Source organism: Aquarana catesbeiana, linkage group LG02 (genome assembly GCF_042186555.1).
Source record: "Aquarana catesbeiana isolate 2022-GZ linkage group LG02, ASM4218655v1, whole genome shotgun sequence".
NCBI classification, from domain to species: domain Eukaryota; kingdom Metazoa; phylum Chordata; class Amphibia; order Anura; family Ranidae; genus Aquarana; species Aquarana catesbeiana.
Window position 1 is genome coordinate 512169514 of NC_133325.1, and position 25084 is coordinate 512194597.

At 41.4% G+C, this 25084-nt stretch overlaps 1 protein-coding gene across 1 annotated transcript in view; it reads right to left on the reverse strand.

The window, feature by feature from the left end:
• Positions 1-603: 603 nt before the first annotated feature.
• RASSF5 (Ras association domain family member 5) overlaps positions 604-25084 on the reverse strand; it is a 112666-nt gene continuing 88185 nt past the window's right edge. The window contains exons 4-5 of the mRNA XM_073615777.1: positions 14897-15012; positions 604-1906 (exon numbers count right to left, since the gene is read on the reverse strand). Of these exons, the coding sequence (XP_073471878.1) occupies positions 1760-1906; positions 14897-15012 (263 nt within the window). The 3' untranslated portion in view covers positions 604-1759. The remainder of the gene's footprint in view (positions 1907-14896; positions 15013-25084) is intronic.

Genomic DNA, 25084 nt, shown 5'->3' on the forward strand with positions numbered 1-25084 from the left:
AAATGGGGTAGATCAGTATTTTGACTTAATTTGTGACTTGACCAAAATAAATAACTTGACTTGACTTGCTTGCCTTCTAGCAGGGACTCGACTTGGCTTGCTTGCTTTTCGCCACAGTGACTTGGGACTTGCTTGTGACTTGCACATGTGTGACTTACCCCCATGTCTGCTGTGCAGGGACCGCCCCGTCAGATCTCCGCTCTCCCCTATGGGGGATCGGAGGAACACGGACCGTCTGTCCGTGTTCCTCCGATCCGCTCTGCAGATGGATAGAAAAATAGGATTTTCTTCCGTCTGCAGAATCCGACGAGAGCGGAGCCGGATGACATCGGGTGTTTGCGGATGTACATCCGCTGACACCCGCTATCCCATAGGGATGCCTGTATGTCCGTATTTCTTCCGAAAACGGATGGATGAAATACGGACATACGGTCCGCATGTGTGAAAGGGGCCTTATTTTTATTTTTTTCGAGCAGTGTACTTCTTGGTCCAACTTTATTGCTTCCGCCATCACCCACTACTAACTGAACGAGTTGAAGATGCTGTTTGCTTGGAATTCTGCTTTTGTTTGCACATGATTAAAAGTAAAGGATGCACACCAGCTTTTTAACAGATCTTAATTTTTAATAATTTTGCTGAAGGAACTTTTAAATTAATAACAAAGTATATACAACTTAAATTCTAACCCTGGTTGTATACCATATTTTTACATTTTTGAAAGCTAGAACAAACTGCAGTTACAATGTAAGAGAAATATTTTGAGTGCAACGGAAATCCTGAGGCTGGTATTATAATACTGCATCTAAGCAGTGTCCACAATTTACCAAGCAAATTTGCCTTTAGTTCTCCTTCTGCAACTGGGTTAACACACAGTTGCACAACACTTAATGCACTTGGAGGGAGTCAGATTAGAACTGAAGATGTAAAATGTATTGTGGTTGATGAAATACTCAGAAGTAGCACTAAGTATGATTCAGTGGGAAAGGCCTGTTCGTGAAAAGCATGTGAGACAGTTGATCGTTGAAACATGCTTCATATAGATGTAACCTCTTCTGGTTGTATGTGCACTTATAACTGAAATCCTATTTTGATGTGCTGTAATATAATTTAAAAAAACTCCTGTTTCAAACATAAACACCAATATCCGTCAATTATTTTCATTCTGTCTACTTTTTTTCAAACAGGATAATTGATTTTTGTTAAGACTTCAGCCTTAGCTCAATGACACCTGAATAGTATACTGCATGCTGATCTCTTACAGGAACTGTTTGTGGTGCATTACCAAACTGTTGCATGCAGTAGATGCCAAGAAGCCTTTATGAATGTCAAGATTTTGTTTCACATTTTTCACCTAAACGTGTTTTATTTACAATAAATAGTATGCCTGGAAGGATGCATGAACCGTAAGGTTTACTTCAGGGTGTGACAATTCTTACAAGGTGCATGTGGGTTTTCATTGTATAAACTTTAAAGATACTTAACACTAGAAAGCTTTGTTACAAAGCAGGTACTAGGGTTAATCCGACCTCTTCAGCAACCAAGTATCAAACCCAAGGCAAGAAACCTCATGTTTTTTGGTCCAGTAAAAAAATACAACAAAAAAGGGTAAAAAAGTGCAATTTCCCAGTTGCCATTGAAGGTACCCCTAAAAATTCTAAGACAAAGTTTAATTTAAAATTGTTGTATGGTAGTTTTAGAGGTAGGAATAGACTGAATTTTCTAGAAGGACCCAAGTTTGTTTTGCTGACGTTCAAAAGAATTAGTTCTTTTTGGTATCCTTAAGAGCTTCTTGCAGATGCTGACGAAAGGCTACAAATTTCTTTTGGACATGTTGCACTTTCTCCCGTTCTTCCTTTTCCAAAATAAGCAAGAAGTTTTGCAATTCTGGTACTGTAAAGGCATCCCACTGTCAGCAGAAACAAAAACACAGATAAGAGTCTTGACCTTCCCCACTTACTAAAAACTGATGTTTAATACCTTCATTTATTGAATTGTATACATTTGATTCAACAAAACCATATAAACCAGTGGTTCTCAACTCCAGTCCTCAGGACCCCCCAACAGGCCAGATTATAAGTATTACTCTGGGGAGATGCAGACTAGAGTACTGCAATCACTGAGCAGCAAATGATATCACCTGTGATGTATTTCAGTTATCTTGCAAACCTGGCCTGTTAGTGGGTCCTGAGGACCGGAGTTGAGAACCACTGATATAAACTATTACCAAACCCAAACTAATAAAGACTGAGAACAGTAGATATCTTCTGGAATTTGAAATGATCCTGACACCCCACAGTTTGTAGATTGTCATTCACCATGAACATTTAGGAAATGTGTTTCTGATGTTTCTGATGAAAACCCATATCTTCTCATAACTTCCTGTACTGTATATGTAACACTTCTGCTGTTTAATGAAGTAGGCAATGTCTCACAGTTTTAAAGTGATACTAAAGCTAAAAATGTTTTTTTTTACCTTAGTACATTAACCACGTCAGCCCCGGAAGATTTTACCCCCTTCCTGACCAGAGCACTTTTTACAATTTGGCACTGCGTCGCTTTAACTGACAATTGCGCAGTCCTTTGACGTTGTACCCAAACAAAGTTTGCCTCCTTTTTTTCCTACAAATAGAGCTTTCTTTTGGTGGTATTTGATCACCTCGGCGGTTTTTATTTTTTGCGCTATAAACAAAAAAAGAGCGACAATTTTGAAAAAAAAAAACTATATTTTTTACTTTTTGCTATAATAAATATCCCCCAAAAATTAAAAAAAAACAAATTTCTTCATCAGTTTAGGCCAATATATATTCTTCTACATATTTTTGGTAAAAAAAAATTGCAATAAGCGTATGTTGATTGGTTTGCGCAAAAGTGTCTACAAACTATGGGAAAGATTTATGGCATTTTTATTTTTTTACTAGTAATGGTGGTGACCTGCGATTTTTAGCAGTATTGTGGCGGATAGATCGGAGACTTTTGACACTTTTTTGGAACCATTGGCATTTATACAGCGATCAGTGCTATAAAAATGCACTGATTACTGTGTAAATGTCACTAGCAGGGAAGGGGTTAACACTAGGGGGCGATCAAGGGGTTAATTACATAGTTACATAGTAGGTGAGGTTGAAAAAAGACACAAGTCCATCAAGTCCAACCTATGAACAATTGTATGTTCCCTCAGTGTGTTCCAACTGTATGGGGATAGGATTGACTAGGACGATATGGCTCCTCTTACCTGACAGCACAGGGATTTGTGTGTGCATGGCTGCCTCTCTTCTCCCCTCTCTTCCTCTTCACACAGCACTTGAGCAGCAGAAGGAGCCATTGGCCACTGCTGCTGTCAATAAAATGCATTAAGTGGAAGTGGGGGGTGAGGTGCAGTCCCCACTGTATAAGTCTATGGAGCTTGGCTCCATGGACACACAGTTCGGGAGTGCGCAGACACTGTGTGCCCCCATAGCAAGTGGCTTGCTATGGGGACACACGAACAAGAGGAAGAGCAAGGATCGCCGCGGGGGGACCCAAAAGGAGGAGGATCGGGGCCGCTCTGTGCAATATCACTACACAGAGAAGGTGAGTAAAACATATTTGTTATTTTAATTAAAAACTTTTCTTTTTTTTTTTTAACTTTAGTAACATGTTAAGGTTCATTTTGCAGTCTTGCATATATTGATAAAATGGTGTACACTGAAGTTATTAGGGAGAGTAATCCATAGATATAAGGTTGACTTAACCTGTTGCTGACCAGCCGCCGTCCTTATACGGCAGCAGGTTGGCACAGCTGCGCAAACCACCGTAGGTGTACGTCAGTCGCTCTAAGAGCTGTGGGGGACGCCCCCGCGGCGCGATGCCGGAGCCTATGCATGTGGCTGGCTGCCGCAATGTCCGCTGGCCACAGAGAGCCAGAATGGGGATCTGTCAATGTAAACAGTTTAGTGAGTAATCCTAGTGATTAGGAACAATGATCTCTTCCTTCCTCCAGTCAGTCCCATCCCCCAACAGTTAGAAACACCTCCCAGGGAACACATTTAACCCCTTGATCGCCCCGTAGTGTTAACCCCTTCCCCCCTAGTATTAACCCCTTCCCTGCCAGTGACATTTACACAGTAATCCGTGCATTTTTATAGCACAGATCGCTTTATAAATGTCAATGGTCCCAAAAAAGTGTCAAGTGTCCGATCTGTCTGCTGCAGTGTCGCAGTCCCGATAAAAATCGCAGATCACTGCCATTAATAGTGAAAAAAAAACTAACAATAAAAATATCATAAATATATCCCCTATTTTGTAGACGCTATAACTTTTGCACAAACCAATCAATATATGCTTATTGCACTTTTTTTTTACCAAAAATATGTAGAAGAATACATATTGAAGAAATTTGTTTTTTTTTTTGTAGTTTTTTTTTCAAATTTGTCAGTAATTGTTTGGTTATAGTGCAAAAAATAAAAAAGGCAGAGGTGATCAAAAAGGACATAAATTTTGTTTGGGTACAAGGTCGCACGCCCACGTAATTGTCAGTTAAAGCGCGTCGCTTTAACTGACAATTGCCGTATCACAAAAAATGGCCTGGAAGTGGGTAAATTCTTCCAGGGTTGAAGTGGTTAATATCGGAACCAATGCTCTTGGGCTTTATTTAACCACCTCCCACCCGGCCACTGCACATAAACGGCCGGGTGGTCCTTTCCTCGTTCTGAGTGGATGTTCAGGAATGTCCATCAGAACGAGTGCTCGCAGCATAGCCACAAGGCGCGCTGTGGCTCTATCCTGTGATCATTATGATCACAGAATCCAGCTGAGCAGAGATCGGGATATGGGCGCTGTGATTGGCCCTCCCGATCATGTGACGGCTGTCTCCAGTCATAGCCGTCACAATGTAAACAGAGACGCGTGTCTCTGTGACAGTTCTCCCCGCCAAGCTCAGTGAGAGCTCAGTGTGGGGGGGAATCTGCAGATCTGTGACAGCTCTCTGTGTGAGGATGATTTTACACAGAGAGCTGTTACAGATCACCCCACAAACAGTACACCAAGTACCACTGATATCCCTGTCCCCATAAAACATGTGTCTGTCCCCCATCACGGCCAAAACCAAATAAACACAGATTTGGGGTTTTTTACCAAAGAAATGTAGCAGCAGCATTTTTGGTCAAAATTTATCAAGAGGAATTACTTATTTGCAAAAACAGAAACTAAGAAAAATGCATTTTTTTTTAAATTTTTGGTCTTTTTTTGTTTGTAGCATAAAAAATAAAAACCCCAGCGGTGATCAAATACCACCAAAAGAAAGCTCTATTTGTGTGGAAAAAAAATGATAAAAATGTCATATGGGTACAGTGTTAAATGACTGCACAATTTTCATTCAGTGTGACAGCTCTGAAAGCTGAAAATTGGTCTAGGAAGGAGGGGGGTGAAAGTTCCCAGTATTGAAGTGGTTAATGATAGCTAGACATACAGTGGAAATAAAAAGTCTACATACCCCTGTTAAAATGTCAGGTTTCTGTGATGTAAAACAATAAGACAAAGATAAATCATTTCAGAACTTTTTTTCACCTTTAGCCCGGGTTCACACCTATGCGAATTAGATGTGCGTTTCCCCGCATCTAATTCGCATAGTAGGAGAATGTGACTGGCCTATGGAGCCGGTTCACATATCTCCGGGGCGGCTGCGGAGCGCACTGCACAAAAACGCTGTGCGTCTTTGGCTCTGTTTTAGGGCAGAATTCAGGCAAAGAATCGGCCCTGATTCGTCCCTGAAACGGGGAACAGGGACGCACACCGCTCCTGTGCAATCCGCAGCACATTATAGTGTGAACCCGGGCTTAATGTGAGCTATAAACCGTAAAAATAAAAAACGAATATAATGTGGTTGCATAAGTGTGCACACTCTCTTATAACTGGGGATATAGCTGTGTTCATAATTAAGCAATCACATTCAAACTCATGTTAAATAGGAGTCAGTACACACCTGTCATCATTTAAAGTGCCTCTGATTAACCCCAAATAAAGTTCAGCTGTTCTAGTAGGTTTTTCCTGACATTTTCTTAGTCGCATCCTACAGCAAAATCCATGGTCCGCGTAGAGCTTCCAAAGCATCAGAGGGATCTCATTGTTAAAAGGTATCAGTCAGGAGAAGGGTACAAAAGAATTTCCAAGGCATTAGATATACCATGGAACACAGTGAAGACAGTCATCATCAAGTGGAGAAAATATGGCACAACAGTGACCAAGAACTTGATGTTCCTCCAAAATTGATGAAAAGACGAGAAGAAAACTGGTCAGGAAGGCTGCCAAGAGCCTACAGCAACATTAAAGGAGCTGCAGGAATATCTGCCAAGCACTGGTTGTGTGGTACACGTGAAAACAATCTCCCGTATTCTTCATATGTCTGGGCTATGGGGTAGAGTGGCAAGACTGAAGCCTTTTCTTACGAAGAAAAACATCCAAGCCTGGCTAAATTTTGCAAAAGCACATCCGAAGTCTCCCAAAAGCATGTCGGAAAATGTTTTATGGTCTGATGAAACCAAGGTTGAATTTTTTGGCCATAATTCCAAAAGATATGTTTGGCGCAAAAACAACACTGCACATCACCAAAAGAACACCATACCTACAGTAAAGCATGGTGGTGTCAGCATCATGCTTTGGGGCTGTTTTTCTTCAGCTGGAAAAGGGCCTTAGTCAAGGTAGAGGGAATTATGAACAGTTATAAATACCAGTCAATATTCACACAAAACCTTCAGGCTTCTGCTAGAAAGCTGAACATGAAGAGGAACTTCATCTTTCAGCATGACAACGACCCAAAGCATACATCCAAATCAAAGAAATGGCTTCACCAGAAGAGTAAAGTTTTGGAATGGCCCAGCCAGAGCCCAGACCTAAATTGGATTAAAAATCTGTGGGGTGATCTGAAGAGAGCTGTGCACAGGAGATGCCCTCGCAATCTGACAGATTTGGAGTGTTTTTGCAAAGAAGAGTGGGCAAATATTGCCAAGTCAAGATGTGCCATGCTGATAGACTCATACCCAAAAAGACTGAGTGCTGTAATAAAATCAAAAGGTGCTTCAACAAAGTATTAGTTTAAGGGTGTGCACACTTATGCAACCATATTATTTATTTTTTTATTTTTACTTCCCTCCACCTAAAAGATTTCAGATTGTTGTTCAATTGAGTTGTACAGTTTATAGGTCACATTAAAGGTGGAAAAAGTTCTGAAATGATTTATCTTTGTTTCATTTGTTTACATCACAGAAACCTGACATTTTAACAGAGGTGTGTAGACTTTTTATATCTACTGTAAATGCTGCTATTGAAAGGTTGACTTTTTTAAATCAGAAATGGAGCTACAAGCTTATATAAGGTAAAATACAGCTTTAATCAATAAATAAGGGTCTTTTACACAAACACAATATTGTCAAAAGTACAGTGCCTTGAAAAGGTATTCATACCCCTTGAAATTCCACATTTTGTCATGTTACAACCAAAAAATTAAATGTATTGGGATTTTATGTGATAGACCAGCACAAAGTGGCACATAATTGTGAAGTGGAAGGAAAATTATAAATGGTTTTCAATTTTTTTTCAAAGAAATATCTGAAAAGTGTGCATTTGTATTCAGCTCCCTTTACTCTGATACCCCTAACTAAAATCTAGTGGAACCAATTGCATTCAGAAGTCACCTAATTAGTAAATAGAGTACACCTATGTGTAAGATAATATCAGTATAAATACAGCTGTTGTGTGAAGCCCTCAGGTTTGTTAGAGAACCTTAGTGAACAGATGGCATCATGAAGGCCAAGGAGCACACCAGACAGGTCAGGGATATAGTTGTGGAAAAGTTTAGGGTTAGGGCTAGGTTATAAAAAAAAAATAACCCAAGCTTGAACATCTCATGGAGCATTGTTCAATCCATCATCTAACAATGGAAAGAGTGTGGTAAAACTGCAAACTAGTGGTTCACCGAAATTCGGCAGAAAGAAAAAAGTGCCGATAATGGAGCTGAAAAAGAAGCGGGGCCATCCCGCCGGGTGCCGCACATGTATCATCCCAGCGTGTCCCTGTCAGTCTCCCCTCCCTCCTGCTGTTCTCACGAGTGTCATGAGATGTAAAAATATATAAAAAGTGGGTGCTGCGCTGACCTAAAAATGGAGTATAATACCCTTTAACAGTGTAAACTAAATACAAAAAACTGAAAAGATCATACGTAGATGAACAATGTGCACAGTGTGTAACCTGTAAGGAACTCTTTCGTGTTAGAATCCTCAATATGTATCCAATATAGTAATACTAAGCATACAGGGAATAGGCATCATCAGTCCTCATGCATGCGTAGCAGCTTGTGTGAAAAGCTTAAAGTGCTATTGTGCTAATGTGGAGAACAAAAAATAATAAATTAGAATATTCTATAAATATATGCCTGTGCAAATAAATACTGTGAAAATACAGGGATCAAAAACAATTCCTTTTGCATAAAATAACCAAATGACATAAATAGTGTGCAATATAGTGCCAATAAACAGATTGTGCAAAAACCAGCATAGTTTTGAAATAAGTGCAAACAACGCAAAAATACAAGATGAGTATGTGGCGTATATATTGGTCACTTCCCAGACCCTATCGCCCCCATCACATATATATATCCTTATACACACCAAACGTGTGTCACATAATATTTAATAAAGTGCAAATAGGCAAATTTTGTGCAAAATCCAGCAAATATTGCAGTCAGTGCAAACAACGCAAAAAAGTGCAAAGTGAATATGTGACGTGTATATTGGTCACTTCCCAGACCCTCTCGCCCTTATCACATAAATCCCAAATATGTCCTTGCACACATCAAACGTGTGTCACAGTAACAGCATAAGGGTAGACCATAACGTTATTGGCTTCTTTAAGGTTCAATGTGTAACATCACAGCCAGTGGGGTGCCGAAAGAGAGAGAGTGTGTCCATCCTCTTCGTGCAAAAAAACACACACAAGTGAAAGGTGGTCCCTTACCTTATGGCAATGGGACAATTGCATAAGAATAATGCTGCAGGGGGTAGTCTCTCTTTGGGATCCCTGGACCGGAGCAGATGGTCCCTGTGCTTAGATTCCTCAGTACCAGCAGAGTCCACATATAGGAGAACAGAGGAGTACCAAATAGTGTAGTATTTCCAAACACATCAGTTTTTATTAAAATTAAAATGCATGTACTCACATGAAGTAACTACACAATATGTACATCTCCTACGAGCGGCGAGCTCGTCAAATCCTGTTTGTATCAGTGCCTATCCCGTCCCTACGCGTGACGTCACCGGATCACGTGACTTCTTCAGGGATATGCAATTGTCCCATTGCCTTAAGGTAAGGGACCACCTTTCACTTGTGTGTGTTTTTTTGCACTAAGAGGACGGACACACTCTCTCTCTTTCGGCACCCCACTGGCTGTGATGTTACACATTGAACCTTAAAGAAGCCAATCACTTTATGGTCCACCCTTATGCTGTTACTGTGACACACGTTTGATGTGTGCAAGGACATATTTGGGATTTATGTGATAAGGGCAAGAGGGTCTGGGAAGTGACCAATATACACGTCACATATTTACTTTGCACTGATTGCAATATTTGCTGGATTTTGCACAAAATTTGTCTATTTGCACTTTATCAAATATTATGTGACACACGTTTGGTGTGTATAAGGATATATATATGTGATGGGGGGTGATAGGGTCTGGGAAGTGACCAATATATATACGCCACATACTCATCTTGTATTTTTGCGTTGTTTGCACTTATTTCAAGACTATGCTGGTTTTTGCACAATCTGTTTATTGACACTATATTGCACACTATTTATGTCATTTGGTTATTTTATGCAAAAGGAATTGTTTTTGATCCCTGAATTTTCACAGTATTTATTTGCACAGGCATATATTTATAGAATATTCTAATTTATTATTTTTTGTTCTCCACATTAGCACAATAGCACTTTAAGTTTTTCACACAAGCTGCTACGCATGCATGAGGACTGATGATGCCTATTCCCTTTATGCTTAATATTACTATATTGGACACATATTGAGGATTCTAACACGAAAGAGTTCCTTACAGGTTACACACTGTGCACATTGGCATTGTTCATCTACATATGATCTTTTCAGTTTTTAGTATTTAGTTTACACTGTTAAAGGGTATTATACCCCATTTTTAGGTAAGCGCAGCACCCACTTTTTATATATTTTTACCGCCCATGGGCTTTGTTTGATCCCATTCGGTGTCCGCAGCTGTCCGTGTATACACCGTTTTTTCCCCAGGTAGCGCAGGAATAACTTACACTTTTGATGTCATGAGATGTAGCCTCCCCAGTGCCTGGTAGTGCGATCTCACGCAGTGTGTCAGAGATCTGAATCGCCGTGCAGCCACTGTAATGCCTCCTAGGCGATTCAGATCCAGCTCTGACACACAGCGTGACATCGCATTGGCAGGCTCTATCTCATGGGCACTGGTAGGCTGTACATGATGGGCACTGGTAGGCTGCATTTCATGGGCACTGGTAGGCTGTACATGATGGGCACTGGCGGGCTGTATGTCATGGGCACTGGCGAGCTGCATGTCATGGGCACTGGCGGGCTGCATGTCATGGGCACTGGCGGGCTGCATGTCATGGGCACTGGCGGGCTGCATGTCATGGGCACAGGCGGGCTGCATGTCATGGGCACAGGCGGGCTGCATGTCATGGGCACAGGCAGGCTGCTGCATCTGATGGACACAGGCACTGGTGAGGCTGCATGAAGGGCACAGGCAGGCTGCTGCATCTGATGGGCACAGGCAGGCTGCTGCGTCTGACTGGTAGGCTGCATCTGACAGGCACTGGTAAGGCTGCATTGATCTCTTGTATCATGTTTGCAGTCTCTGACCGTCTCCTGTATCATGTCTGCTAGAGGTGCACCAAATGGAAATTTTGCTAATACTATTAGCAGTGTGTTTAAGTTTAAGTAGGAGATTGCAGACCTGATACAAGAGATGGTTAGAGACTGAGGATGTGATACAAGAGATGGGTTAGAGACTGCAGGCTGCATTTTTCTTGACCTTTCTTGCACTAAAGGTGCCAATAATGGCCAACAATAAATTCATATTATTAAAATTGATGATATAAATTAAACAGTTGAATATAATACAATTGTATATAAAAATATAAATATTTTTTAAAAACTGTCATTTTCAGTTTCCGTTTCGGCACCAAAATTTCCATTCAGTGCACCCCTACTGCAAACCTACCAAGACATGGCTGTCCACCTAAACTGACAAGGCAAGGAGAGCAATAATCAGAGAAGCAGCCTAGAGTCCCATGGTAACTCTGGAGGAGCTGCAGAGATCCACAGCTCAGGTGGGAGAATCTGTCCACAAGACAACTATTAGTGGTGCACTCCACAAATCTGGCCTTTATGAAAGAGTGGCAAGAAGAAAGCCATTGTTGAAAGAAAGCCATAACAAGTCCTATTTTTGCAGTTTGCGAGAAGCCATGTGGGGGACACAGCAAACGTGGAAGAAGGTGCTCTGGTCAGATGAGACCAAAATTGAACTTTTTGGTCTAAAAGCAAAACACTATGTGACGGAAACTTACTCTGTACATCACCCTAAACACACCATCCCCACTGTATAACATGGTGGTGGCAGCATCATGTTGTGGGGATGTTTTTCTTCAGCAAAGAGAGGGAAGCTGGTCAGAGTTGATGGGAAGTTGGATGGAGCAAAACACAGGGCAATCTTAGAAGAAAACCTGTTAGAGTCTGCAAAAGACTTTAGACTGGAAGTTGAACCACCCACCAAAGTCTCAACATGTAGCCAGAGCTACAATGGAATAGATTCGATCAAAGGATATGTTAGAAGTCAAAGTCCAGACCTAAATCCAATTGAGAATCTGTGGCAAGACTTGAAAATTGCTGTTCACAGACGCTCTCCATCCAATCTGACAGAGCTTGAGCTATTCTGCAAAAAAGAATGGGCAAAAATTTCACTCTCTAGATGTGCAAAGTTGGTAGAGACATCCCCAAAAAGACTTGCAGCTGTAATTGCAGGGAAAGGTGGTTCTACAAAGTATTGACTCAGGGGGGCTAAATACAGATTCACGCCACACTTTTCAGATTTTTATTTTTTTTTAAATGTGAAAAACATTTATCATTTTCCTTCCACTTCACAATTACCAGTATGTGCCACTTTGTGTTGGTCTATCGCATAAAATCCCAATAATATACATTTACGTTTTTGCTTGTAACATGACAAAATGTGGAAAATTTCAAGGGGTATGAATAGGCACTGCATATAAATTAAAAGAAAAGGTTTATCCCTTTTTATTAAGGAGGGCATGTTCAAAAAAATAAATCTAGGGGTTTGTATTGAAAAGAAGAAAACAGATATTTGTCTCCTTCCTGTGAGTTTCTTTGAAAGTACCCCAAGAATTAGTATTCTAGATTAATGTGGTTCTAAAGCCTAAATATTTTTTACGTTTAATACATTCTATGCATTAGGGGAAAAAAACCTTCTGTGTCACAGAATCCTCCCCTCACCGCCCTTATTACCTAAGCCCAATTTTGATCCAGCGCCGTGCATGAGAGCAAAAGCTCTTTCCCTCCTCACTGCGCAGACTGATGATAAATCTCTGTGAGGAGGGAGTGGGAGGTTGGGCCAAGCCATACTTGTCTGTGTCAATAGAGGAAGACAGGGTGGCTCAGGAGCGAGCATGCACTCACCGAAGAGGAGGAGCTTGGAGCACCAGCAGGGGACCCCAGAAGAGGAGGACCGGGGCTGCTTTGTGCAAAACCATCGTACAGAGCAGGTTAGTATGATATGTGATATGCAAAGGACAATCAGCGCAAATTATGTTGTGATGATATATGCAAGCTGAACACTATAAGGATTCACCAACCTCGATAACAAATAAAAAAACAATACTAGTGCAGCGCAAAAGACAAAAAGGGGAAACAAGAGTCCATATGGTAAAACATATAATCAATTCCTCTTGACAAAGGGAGGCTGATCCTTTTTCATAACGCATCAATAATCGTGGATAGAATCATAAGAATGCGCTTTCCTGAAAAGGTGGACCTCTTCATTACAGGAGGTCATACAAGCCTGGGTTATATATGTACTTGGTGAATGCTGTACAGCTAGACTGGATCTCATCTGCGGTTATCAGCCTTCAGATATCCCGGGATAAATCCATAAACCGTTTTTTTTTTTAAGACTTATCTTCCACCCACAAAATCACAAATCACTCAAACGTGAAGCTTCCTCACACGAAGGGCACCATAGGTGTTCACCTAAGCAAGAGGCACCACTAACCAAACACTGCCATGAAGACCAAGAAACTCTCCATACAATGAGGTATAAACATTTCCAACACATATGGTGCCCCTTATGTGAGGAAGCTTCACGTTTGAGTGATTTGTGATTTTGTGGGTGGAAGACAAGTCTAAAAAAAAAAAAACGGTTTATGGATTTATCCCGGGATATCTGAAGGCTGATAACCGCAGATGAGATCCAGCTTAGCTGTACAGCATTCACCAAGTCCGTATATAACCCAGGTTTGTATGACCTCCTGTAATGAAGAGGTCCACCTTTTCTGGTAAGCGCATTCTTATGATTCTATCCACGATTATTGATGCGTTATGAAAAAGGATCAGCCTCCCTTTGCCAAGAGGAATTGATTATATGTTTTACCATATGGACTCTTGTTTCCCCTTTTTGTCTTTTGCGCTGCACTAGTAAGGTTAGTATGATATGCTTGTTATTTTATTTAAAAAACAAAAAAAAAGCTTTCCAATAATTTTAAGGTGATTAGTAAAAACCCTCTATGGCAGTTACAATACAACACTAAGGCTACTTTCACACTGAGGCGTGCGGGCGCTGGTGGTATCCCCCCGCTAACGGCCGAAAAAGGGTTTGCAGCGCTGCCCCATTGTTTTCAATGGGAAGGGGCGCTTTAGGAGCGGTAAATACACCGCTCCAAAGATGCGGCTTGCAGGACTTTTTAGACCGCCCTGCAAGCGCACCAATCCAGTGTGAAAGCCCTCGGTGCTTTCACACTGGAGTGCATTGAGCGGCTCTTTCGGGGCGCTTTGCAGGCGCTATTTTTAGCACTTTAGCGCCTGCAAAGCGCCTCAGTGTAAAAGGAGCCTTATAAAAGACCAGCAAATGTGTGTTGGGGAAACATGCTGATGAACAATATCTGTTCTTTGGTTAGTTGGAAGCAGGAACACAGACATTGGCAGGGTATATAATGTGTAGCAGAGTACATTCAATGGATGTATGTATACATATAATGGATAAATGTATATAATTTACAGCAAAGTGTATGTAAATGGTAGGGTGTAGAGTGTTATATATATTGCTTAGCATTCCAATTGCTGTGCAATACACACCTTAGAACAGTGCAGATTTGTGTGCAGTAGAGAACTTATAGCACAGCGTACAGAGTGGAGTATCTTTAGAGAAAACAATACATAATATAAATATGTAAAAATCACTTGATTATATTTAAAGCGATTTATTAACTCATTAAAGGCAAGCCCTAGGAAAACCAATAAATACACAATTCAAATACATACATGGAGGATGTTTTTAACCAGCAAATGGATTTGTATTTTTGTCCTAAGATTTACATAATCCTGCCAGAGAGCACAGCCAGGCTGGTCACTTGACTTTTGTATACTGAAGCCAAGCAATACATCTTGGTTGCATACCAGCTAAAACCTTTGTTGGACAGTGTAATTTTATTTCTTTTGTTTGCTGGCTAGTGGGAAAGTGTGCTGGGAAATACATTTTGTTTTGTTTGTGCTGTGCAAAGCTCTTCCATATGCACCTCAAACTAAAAGCGAGTCATTTATTGGGGTTGTTGCCATTTTTGTTTTGTGTGGATTACTCACCTGTACATCTCCTATTTCGTTCTCCTTTAGTACAAAACTCAGTACATCAGCATCTGGGCCAGCTAAAAGGCGGACATAAAGTGGATGCTCCGTCAGTGCTAGCTTCTGAAAAAAAACTAGTAAAACTATCAACATTAGTATTTGTGTGTTGCAAAAACAAAATGTTTTAAGTATAAAGATTAGCTCAAAAATACTAAAATGTTTCTTTAAAAAACAAATAGAGAATAAAGGTTCCCTATGGCTACGAGAGGAGCCCTGATCTTCCAATCACACTTTTCTGACAACATTCATAGTTTAGACCTGCCAATAGGCTTCTGTTCATCTTCATAATTATTATTGTTATACAGGATTTATATAGCACCAACAGTTTGCGCAGTGCTTTACAACCTTTAGGGCAGACAGTACAGTTACAATGCAATTTAATACAGGAGGAATCAGAGGTCGTTAGAGCTTACAATCTAGAAGGGAGGGTCAAGTGATACAAAAGGTAATAACTGTGGGGGATGAGCTGATGGAGAAAATAAAAGTACAGCTGTTAGGTGGAGGCAGGATAGGCTTCTCTGAAGAGAAGGGTTTTCAGAGATCGCCTAGAAGCAGAGTAGGAGATAGTCGGACAGATTGGGGTAGGAAGTTCCATTGGATAGGAGAGGCTCTGGAAAAGTCCTGGAGACATGCATGGGCGGAGGTGACAAGGGAACTAGAGAGCAGGAGGTCTTGCGAGGAATGAAGAGGACGATTTGGTTGGTATCTTCAAGCTAGGCTAGTGATGAATATAAACAATTTAGATTCTTCTTTGTACCACCTTCATACAGATGAAGCTATATACTGCACTTACGCCCCACAACATACTTTAACCAATTTGGCACAAGCAACTGTTTATCATCGGTGCTGTGGGGACATATACTCAGCCCCCCAGCCAATATCTAGAGCATTTCACTGTGCGATGGAGCAGTTTAGAGAGGGAAGCCCTTCCATTGTGTGAATCTTGACGTGTACTTTAATTCACAAAAGATAGTTACACTGTGAGTATTACCTGCCATATCTATATGCCATGCTTTTACCTACTCTGCTCTTCCATTTGTATATTTGTTTATTTTCATCTCTCTCTTAGATATTTTTGTCATTTCATTACCAGACAAAACAGCTTGTTTCAAATCAGCCCCTGAAAAAGGAATTAATTATTCATACCTATATTCCAAAACATGTTGGGACTCCTATGTACACACACATCACTCCTATGTACACGCACATCACTCCTATGTACACGCACATCACTCCTATGTACACTCACATCACTCCTATGTACACGCACATCACTCCTATGTACACGCACATCACTCCTATGTACACGCACATCACTCCTATGTACACGCACATCACTCCTATGTACACGCACATCACTCCTATGTACACGCACATCACTCCTATGTACACTCACATCACTCCTATGTACACGCACATCACTCCTATGTACACGCACATCACTCCTATGTACACTCACATCACTCCTATGTACACGCACATCACTCCTATGTACACGCACATCACTCCTATGTACACTCACATCACTCCTATGTACACTCACATCACTCCTATGTACACGCACATAACTTGGCCTCCCATCATGAGATCAACTGTGTGTTTCAGTATCTAGCTGTTATGTAACGTACTCAATACATTTTGCATATTTTTATACGTTTGTTACTCCCTTTTCTGGTTATTACCCTTTGCCCATAAAATCCCCCGGGGCTCTTTTGCAATTTTCTATTTTGTACTGGGATGTGGCGAAGGTTTTCAGTATTATACCTGCTGGTTATAGGTGGTTTTCTATTATATATATTTTCACCTTCATAGAGATGGGTTTGTTGAGGAAGTTTACAAAACCCGAAAGAAAATGTTGAAGAATGTGAGAATGGGAGAGATTGGGACTGTCTTCTACCATTTCTCATGTTTACATTCACAGTGGTACCTCAGCACACTTTCAGTTATATTCGCATAGGGGTTGATTTTTACTAACAGCAAATAGACTGTTCGCTTTATGTTTCTTTAAAAAGGAAATTATGCATTATAAAAGGAAATTTTTCCCAGAGCTTACCGAATGAGGTGAAGCTCTGATGACTTCCATCATCTAACCATGTGCAAGCAAAAATGCAATATATTTTAGTTTAGTTTAATTATATACTTTACCATCCCAGGAAAAGAGGAGTGATTCTATTCAAAGAAAATCACCAGATCTGGTAGACTACATCCCCCAGTTCCTACTGACATGATTCAACAATTCCTGCAAAGGCTTGTCATTATCAAACTATGCTCTTTACAGCCCAAATCCACTTTAAGTTTTACCAAACACATACATTCCTGGTGCATAAAAACAAAGAGAAAGTAGCCACTGTCTGAGCAAAGAAGCCTGCCCCCTGCCAGTATGCTGTAGAAAAGGTCCCTTGCTTTCTGGGTGAAAGCAGTGGTCTCTCTGCAGGGGCCCAACACACTCATGAGTCAGAGCTAGAGCTCTCTAATCAGCAGGGAGCGTGAGCCATTGCTGATTGCAGTTATAGTCAAAAGTTTTACGCAAGTATGAAGAAATGCTGTAAAGTAAGATTCTTTCAAAATTATATATATTGTTTATTGTTAACAATTTACAAAATGCAAAGTGAGCAAACAGAGGTAAAATCTAACTCAAATCAATATTTGGTGTGCCTACCCTTTGGCTTCAAACCAGCATCAATTCTTACACTTGCACACTTTGTACATTTGCACAAAGTCAGGGATTTTGTAGGATTAGAGTCGGGTTTATGATTAACCAATTATACCAAGCAGGTGCTAATGATCATCAATTTCATACTTAGATTGAAACACAATCATTAACTAAAACAGAAACAGCTCTGTTTAAAACTGGGTGAGGACCAGGCAAACTCTGTTACTAAGGTGAGGTGGTTGAAGATTATTTCATGTTTCAGGTCATACACCATAGGAAAACCGAGCACAGCAACAAGACACAAAGTAGTTATACTTTAGAAGAAGCACAAACAAATGGGCAATGCTGAGGACTGCAGACGCAGTGGTCGGCCAAGGAAACGTAATGCAGGAGATGAAAGATACATCATGCTTACTTCCCTTCAATATTAGAATATGTCCAGCAGCGCCATCAGCACAGAACTGGAGGAAACCAGTTGGACCCAGGTACACCCATCTACTTTCCAGAGAGTTCTGGCCAGATGTGGTCTTCATAAAAGAATTGTGGCCAAAAAGCCATACCTCCAACATGGAAACAAGGATAAGCAACTCAACTATGCACGAAAACATAGGAACTGGGGTGCAGAAAAATGGCAGCAGGTGCTCTGGATTGATGAGTCAAATTTTTAAATATTTGGCAATAGCAGGAGGCAGTTTGTTTGTTGAAGGACTTGAGAGTGGTACAATAATGAGTGATGAGTGTCTGCAGGGAACAACGAAGCATGGTGGAGGTTTGGTCAGTTTCTGCAAATGCAGTTGGAGATTTGGTCAGGATCAATGGTGTCCTCAATGGTGAGAAATACAGGCAGATACTTATCCGTCATGCCATACCATCAGGGAGGTGTGTGACTGGCCCAAAATGCACAATAACCCCAAACATACAACCAATATAATTCTGAGCGTAAAGAAGAATGAGGGTTTGGCCCCCACAGAGCCTTGATCTTAAGATCATAGCGTCTGTTTGGGATTACATGAAGAGACAAAAGGATTATTTGAGGATTATTTTGAGGATTATTTGAGGAAGTCTACATCCAGAGAGGATCTGTGGGTAGTTTCTCCAAGATGTTTGGAACAACCTACCTGCCGAGTTTCTTCAAAAACTGTGGAAGTGTGCCTAGAATTGCTGCGGTTTTTAAAGACAAAGCGTGGTCACACCAAATATTGATTTGATTTCCCTTTTGTACATTAAGGCTGCAGTCACACCTGAGCGTTTCGTTTTCAGGCAGAAAATTGTGCATTTTTACCGCGATTTTGCCATGATTTTTACTGCGTTTTTGCACAGGTCAAAAGGTCACCAATGTAAAAAGCGGAAAAATGCCTGTAATCTGCCCAAAAAAGAAACTCATGTGCTTTTTGGAGCTTCAGGGATTTTTCTTCAGGTGACAAAACACTCAGATGTGAACAGGTGCCATTGAAATGAATAGGATTTTGCTTGTTGGGCATTTTTTAGGCGTTTTACGAGCTGAAAACGCTCAGGTGTGAATGCAGCCCTACTCTCCATTTTGTTAATTTAAAAAAAAAATTAGGATTTCCCTCAGATGAAATGGCTGTGGTAATTACTAAGGCAATGAAACGGATTAAATCACCTGTGCAAAAACATAAAGAGCCTGAAAACATGACCTGTTGGGGCGCCTTGAGGACTGGAGTTGAGAAATGCTGGTCTAGACTGTGTATGTTTCTGTGGTCTGTTAGTGGTGAATACCTTTGTTGCGGCGCCGCTTGGGGCTCTGCTGATCCCCCGCTGCTCTCCTCTTCTGCCAGCTGTCAGCGGGGGGATCTCGGCTCCCCCCCCTGCAGTGCTCGGAGCGGGGAAGACCGATCCGGCGGGCCATGGAAGCGCCAAGCAGCACTCAGCTGATTCCCTGCTGCTCTCCTTCTGCTAGCTGTCAGCAGGGGATCTCGGGCCCCCCACCGTCTGCATTGCTTTGAGCGTGGAAGACCGATCAGGCGGGCCACTGGGGATTTCTGACAGGCAGGGAGGAAGATGGGGAGAGAAGACGGCACATGACAAGCCCTACTCCGAAAATAAGCCCTTTTGCTGCCAAAATGAATATAAGACCCGGGCTTATTTTCGGGGAAACACAGTAGTAGTGTAGGTCTGACTCAGCAGGGGTGTGTTTAATCCCTGCAAAGAGACCTATGTTTACAGGATCTTCTCTGCAGCATGCTGCCATTTCTAATCAGGTTGTGGTTTACACATATGCGAATTGGATGAACATTTGAAAATATGTTCTTTTCAATGGGTCTGGTTCACATATGTGCATTGCATCTGCACTCAAAAAACGTGTGTGTTTTCTAGGCAGTGCAGTGTGAATTGCAGGCACATAATCTTCAATGGGAACGCATCTGATTCACAGATGTGTTCCGTTCTGAAAACTAATTCTCTCCTACTCCTCTTACACCTCCCCCACTCTCCCTGGTCAGCTGATCCACAGCTACAACAGAGAGGAACCACTGAATGAATCATTTTTATCTTCGCAGGGAAACCAGAGCTGCACACCGCACATGTGTGAACCCAGCCTTAAGGAGATGAATATAAGCCTTTGCTTACCTTTTATCAGTGTTAATTTAGTCGACTAAATTATTACTATTTTAGTCGACTAAAATACGATTAAAGTGGAGGGCCACCCTGAAAAAAAAATTGCACCAAAAATCATTAAAAAATTTGAAAAAAAAAAAAAATTTTTAAACTTACCTGAACCCTTGTTGCTAGGCAGTCTTCCTAATCTGCCTCTTCCTATTCCGCGACGTGTCCTGTTCCTCGGTGAGCGTTCCCAGAAAACCATGGGGCCATTCACAGAGCGCTGCGCCGCTCGCGCGTGCGCAGTAGGAAACTGGCAGTGAAGCCGCAAGGCTCCACTGCCTGTTTCCCTTACTTAGGATGGCGGTGCCGGGACCCGAGAGCCGAGGGACGGGTCGGCCTCGGGCGGCCGACATCGTGGGTACCCAGGACAGATAAGTCTACTTATTTAAAGTCAGCAGCTACAGTGTTTGTAGCTGCTGACTTTAAAAAAAAAATTTTGCTGGCCAGAATCCCGCTTTAAAGCTAAAATGTAGTTTTAGTCAAAAGACCAGGACTAAAACTAAATCAAAAGTAACACAAAATGTATCTAAACTGAGGCTCCATGCACACTGGAGGGGATGATAAGGCACTATATACAGGATTTTAGTAATGAGAACGGTATCATTAGCAGTAATCAGCATTGATTCATGAAGAATCGTTCTTGCCAAACCAAACTATTAACCTTCTATGAGGAGGTGAGTTGCCATCTAGATAAGGGAAGGCCCGTAGACGTCGTGTATCTGGATTTTGCAAAAGCATTTGACACAGTTACCCATAAATGTTTACTGTACAAAATAAGGTCTGTTGGCATGGACCATAGGGTTAGTACATGGGTTGAAAACTGGCTACAAGGGTGAGTTCAGAAGGGGGTGATAAATGGGGAGTACTCGGAATGGTCAGAGGTGGGTAGTGGGGTCCCCCATGGTTCTGTCCTGGGACCAATCCTATTTATTTTGTTCATAAACGACCTGGAGGATGGGGTCAACAGTTCAATCTCTGTATTTGCGGACGACACTAAGCTAAGCAGTGAAATAACTTCTCCGCAGGATGTGGAAACCTTGCAAGAAGATCTGAACAAATTAATGGGGTGGGAAACTACATGGCAAATGAGGTTTATTGTAGAAAAATGTAAAATAATGCATTTGGGTGGCAAAAATATGAATGCAATCTACTCAGTAGGGGGAGAACCTCTGGGAGAATCTAGGATGGAAAAGGACCTGCGGGTCCTAGTATATGATAGGCTCGGCAATGGCTTGCAATGCCAAGCTGGTGCTAACAAGCAAACAGAATATTGGCATGCATTAAAGAAGGGGATTAACTCCAGAGATAAAACGATAATTCCCCCGCTCTACAAGACTCTGGTCCGGCCGGACCTAGAGTATGCGGTCCAGTTCTGGACACCAGTCCTCAGGAAGGATGTACTGGAAATGGAGTGAGTACAAAGAAGGGCAACAAAGCTAATAAAGGGTCTGGAGGATATTAGTTATGAGGAAAGGTTGCGAGCACTGAACTTATTCTCTCTGGAGAAGAGACGCTTGAGAGGGGATATGATTTCAATTTACAAATACCGTACTGGTGACCCCACAATAGGGATAAAACTTTTTTGCGGAAGAGAGTTCAATAAGACACGTGGCCACTCATTAAAATTAGAAGAAAAGAGGTTTAAACTTAAAGTGGTTGTATACCTGTAAAAAAAAAAAAAGGAAAATAAAAACCCTGTAAGGTAAAGGCAAAATGAGCTAATATGCACCGCATACTAGCACATTATGAAATACCTCCCCATATCGCTGCCCGGTCCACGCCAAGGGAGCTGACATTTTGCCCTCAACATTTCTTCTAGGCTCGCGGCTCCGGCGCTGAAGCCGCAATGACGTCACTCCCGCGCATGCGCGTGGGAGTCTTCTTTCCGGCAAGGTCCGGCAGCGTCTGTGGGGCATTCACAGTGCATACTCTACTGGCGTCAGTGGCTGCAAAAAAAATAAGGGTATACAACCACTTTAAACTGCGTAGAGGGTTCTTTACTGTAAGCGCGGCAAGGATGTGGAATTCCTTTCAACAGGCGGTGGTTTCAGTGGGGGGCATCGATAGTTTCAAAAAACTATTAGATAAGCAACATACAGGGATATACAATGTAATACTGACATATAATCACACACATAGAAAAAAATGTGGGGTTATACCGCACTAGAGTTTACAAATATATATATAGCTGCAACAAAAACTATCAAATATCTCTATAGTGCAAAAAATGTGTACAAATAAGTTCCGCTTATATCGTGAGTAATCCCGTGTAAACCAATGAAGAAGACACATAAAAAATTCACTATTGAAATTAAACAAATTCTGAATAAACAAACAGTGAATATAGATCTGTGTGTGAAAAGTCTGTATGGAAAACTCTTCATAATAGGGGTGGCTTTCACCTGCAGACAGTGCAAAATAGATGTTGAGGGCCGGTATATCTTCTTGCACTGTGTAATAGAAAATCAGGAATATGTATTAGCAAACGTTTATATCCCACCTCCCTTTGAATTAGATGTTTTGTACTGCCTATTGGAGTTTATCATGGACAAGACTAGCATACCAATTATTGTGGTCGGGGACTTCAATGTGGTCATAAATAAAAAAATAGATAGGCTCCCTCCAGGTAATCAGGGACAGGGGTTACAGGGAAACCGTATGAGTCATTTCCTTTGTGAAGCTGGATTGTTGGATCTTTGGAGGATACGGAACCCGGTGACATTACAATTCTCATGCTACTCGGGCTCTTATTCTACACTTTCAAGAATAGATCTGGTACTGGCAAATGAGCTAGGGTCTCAAATAATTAAAGATATAATTTATCAACCCAGGGGAGTCTCCGACCACTCGTTGCTGATGGTCTCGATAAGTATAAATAATAATATGTTTCGTAGAGTGTGGAAGATGAACCCAATATGGTTTGGAATAATAGAGGATCAGAATGGGATAATAGCTAAGCTAAATGAGTTCATAAGCTTTAATGCAGATACCACAACAAGAGGGATAATGTGGGATGCATTGAAGGCTTATTTGCGGGGTTTATTAATCCAACAAATCTCTAGAATTAAAAAATCTTCGTTGAACTGGGAGGATAAGACTAGGAAAGAGTTAATAACAGCAGAAAGGGAGTATGTGAAGGAGCCAACACCAGGAAAACAAAGTATATGGGAAAATAAGCAACAAATCTACAAGGACATAATGATTAGGAAATCTGAAAATAAGAGATTATTTCAGAACCAAATTGTATATGGGGAGGGGGAAAGAGTCGGGAAGATGCTGGCCCATTTGGTCAGGTCTGGCTCCTCCCCTTCCATGATACCTGCTATTAGGACTAGGAGGGGTGAGATCTCTTCTCAGGTGGGTGAGATTACAGACACATTCAAGAACTTCTATGAAGAACTGTATACATCTCGGGGAACCATGGGAGGAGGGGAGCTAGATAAATTTTTTGGGAACATTGGAATGCCCTCCCTTACAGAGCTTGACAACGAGGAATTGGAGGCCCCGTTAACTCTGGAGGAAATTAAACTAGCGGTAACAGAATTGAAAAATCAGAAATCCCCTGGTCCTGATGGTCTCCCCGCTGAGACTTATAAAAACTATGGGACGGTATTACTGCCGGAACTACTTAGAGTGTTTGAGTGGGCAAAGAAAGAGGGGAAGCTTCCCGTATCAATGACCGAAGCCACGATCATAGTGTTACATAAGGAAGGGAAAGACCCTCTAGAGCCTGGGTCTTACAGGCCTATCTCTCTGCTATGCTCGGATGTAAAGATCCTAGCAAAGATTCTGGCTGCCAGATTAAAGAAAGTAATCCATAAATTGGTTCACTCTGACCAAACAGGATTTATACCCCATAGATCAACTAGCAAGAATATTAGAAGGCTGTTTTTGAACCTGCAGATTCCAACTGAAAATGTAGGCTCAAGGGCGGTGATGATGCTAGATGTTGTTAAAGCATTTGACAGTCTTGAATGGGGGTATATTTGGCGTGTACGGAAGGAGTTTGGATTTGGTCCCTCTTATATTAATTGGGTTAAAATTCTCTATAATAACCCCAGTGCAAAGGTCAGAGTTAATAATGTCTCTTCGGAGGGGTTCAGACTTGGAAGAGGCTCAAGGCAGGGGTGCCCCCTGTCACCTTTGATCTTTGCGCTGGCAATGGAACCAGTAGCCATTGCAGTAAGGCAGGATAGAACTATGGAAGGGTTTAGGAGAAGGGACAGAGAAGAGCGGATTGCGCTGTATGCGGATGATGTTCTTAAATTTTTAGAAGATACGGAGAGATCACTTAGACAGGTGATAGACATCTTCTCAAGATTCGGAGCACTCTCTGGTCTCACTATAAACTGGGAGAAATCAGCATTGTTGCCATTAGACCCAATTAGGAAGAGCTCCTGTTTGGAAAAGATCCAAATAGAACTAGTAGAGATAACAAAATACTTAGGCATATATATAACTAAAGACCCCAATGACTTTATTAAAAACAATTTAACCCCTCTGTTATCCAAATTTAAAAATAAGATCAATATATGGAGAGGACTCCCTCTTTCAGTTGCTGGAAGATGTAACTTGATTAAAATGCTGTGGTTACCTCAGCTATTATATATAATGCATAACTCGCCAATATGAATTCATAGGAAATGGTTTAAAAAAATAGATACATTGCTAAGAGCTCTAATATGGAAAGGTAGACAATCTAGGATAAGCTTACAAACCCTACAATTATCAACTTTAGAGGGGGGCCTGGCAGTACCACACCCGCGGGGTTACTTCTTAGCAGCCCAACTACAACATTTGATATCAGTAACTGACCCTGAAGGAGAAAATAATGGGGGACTGATGACTATAGGGGCACCACATAAGACACT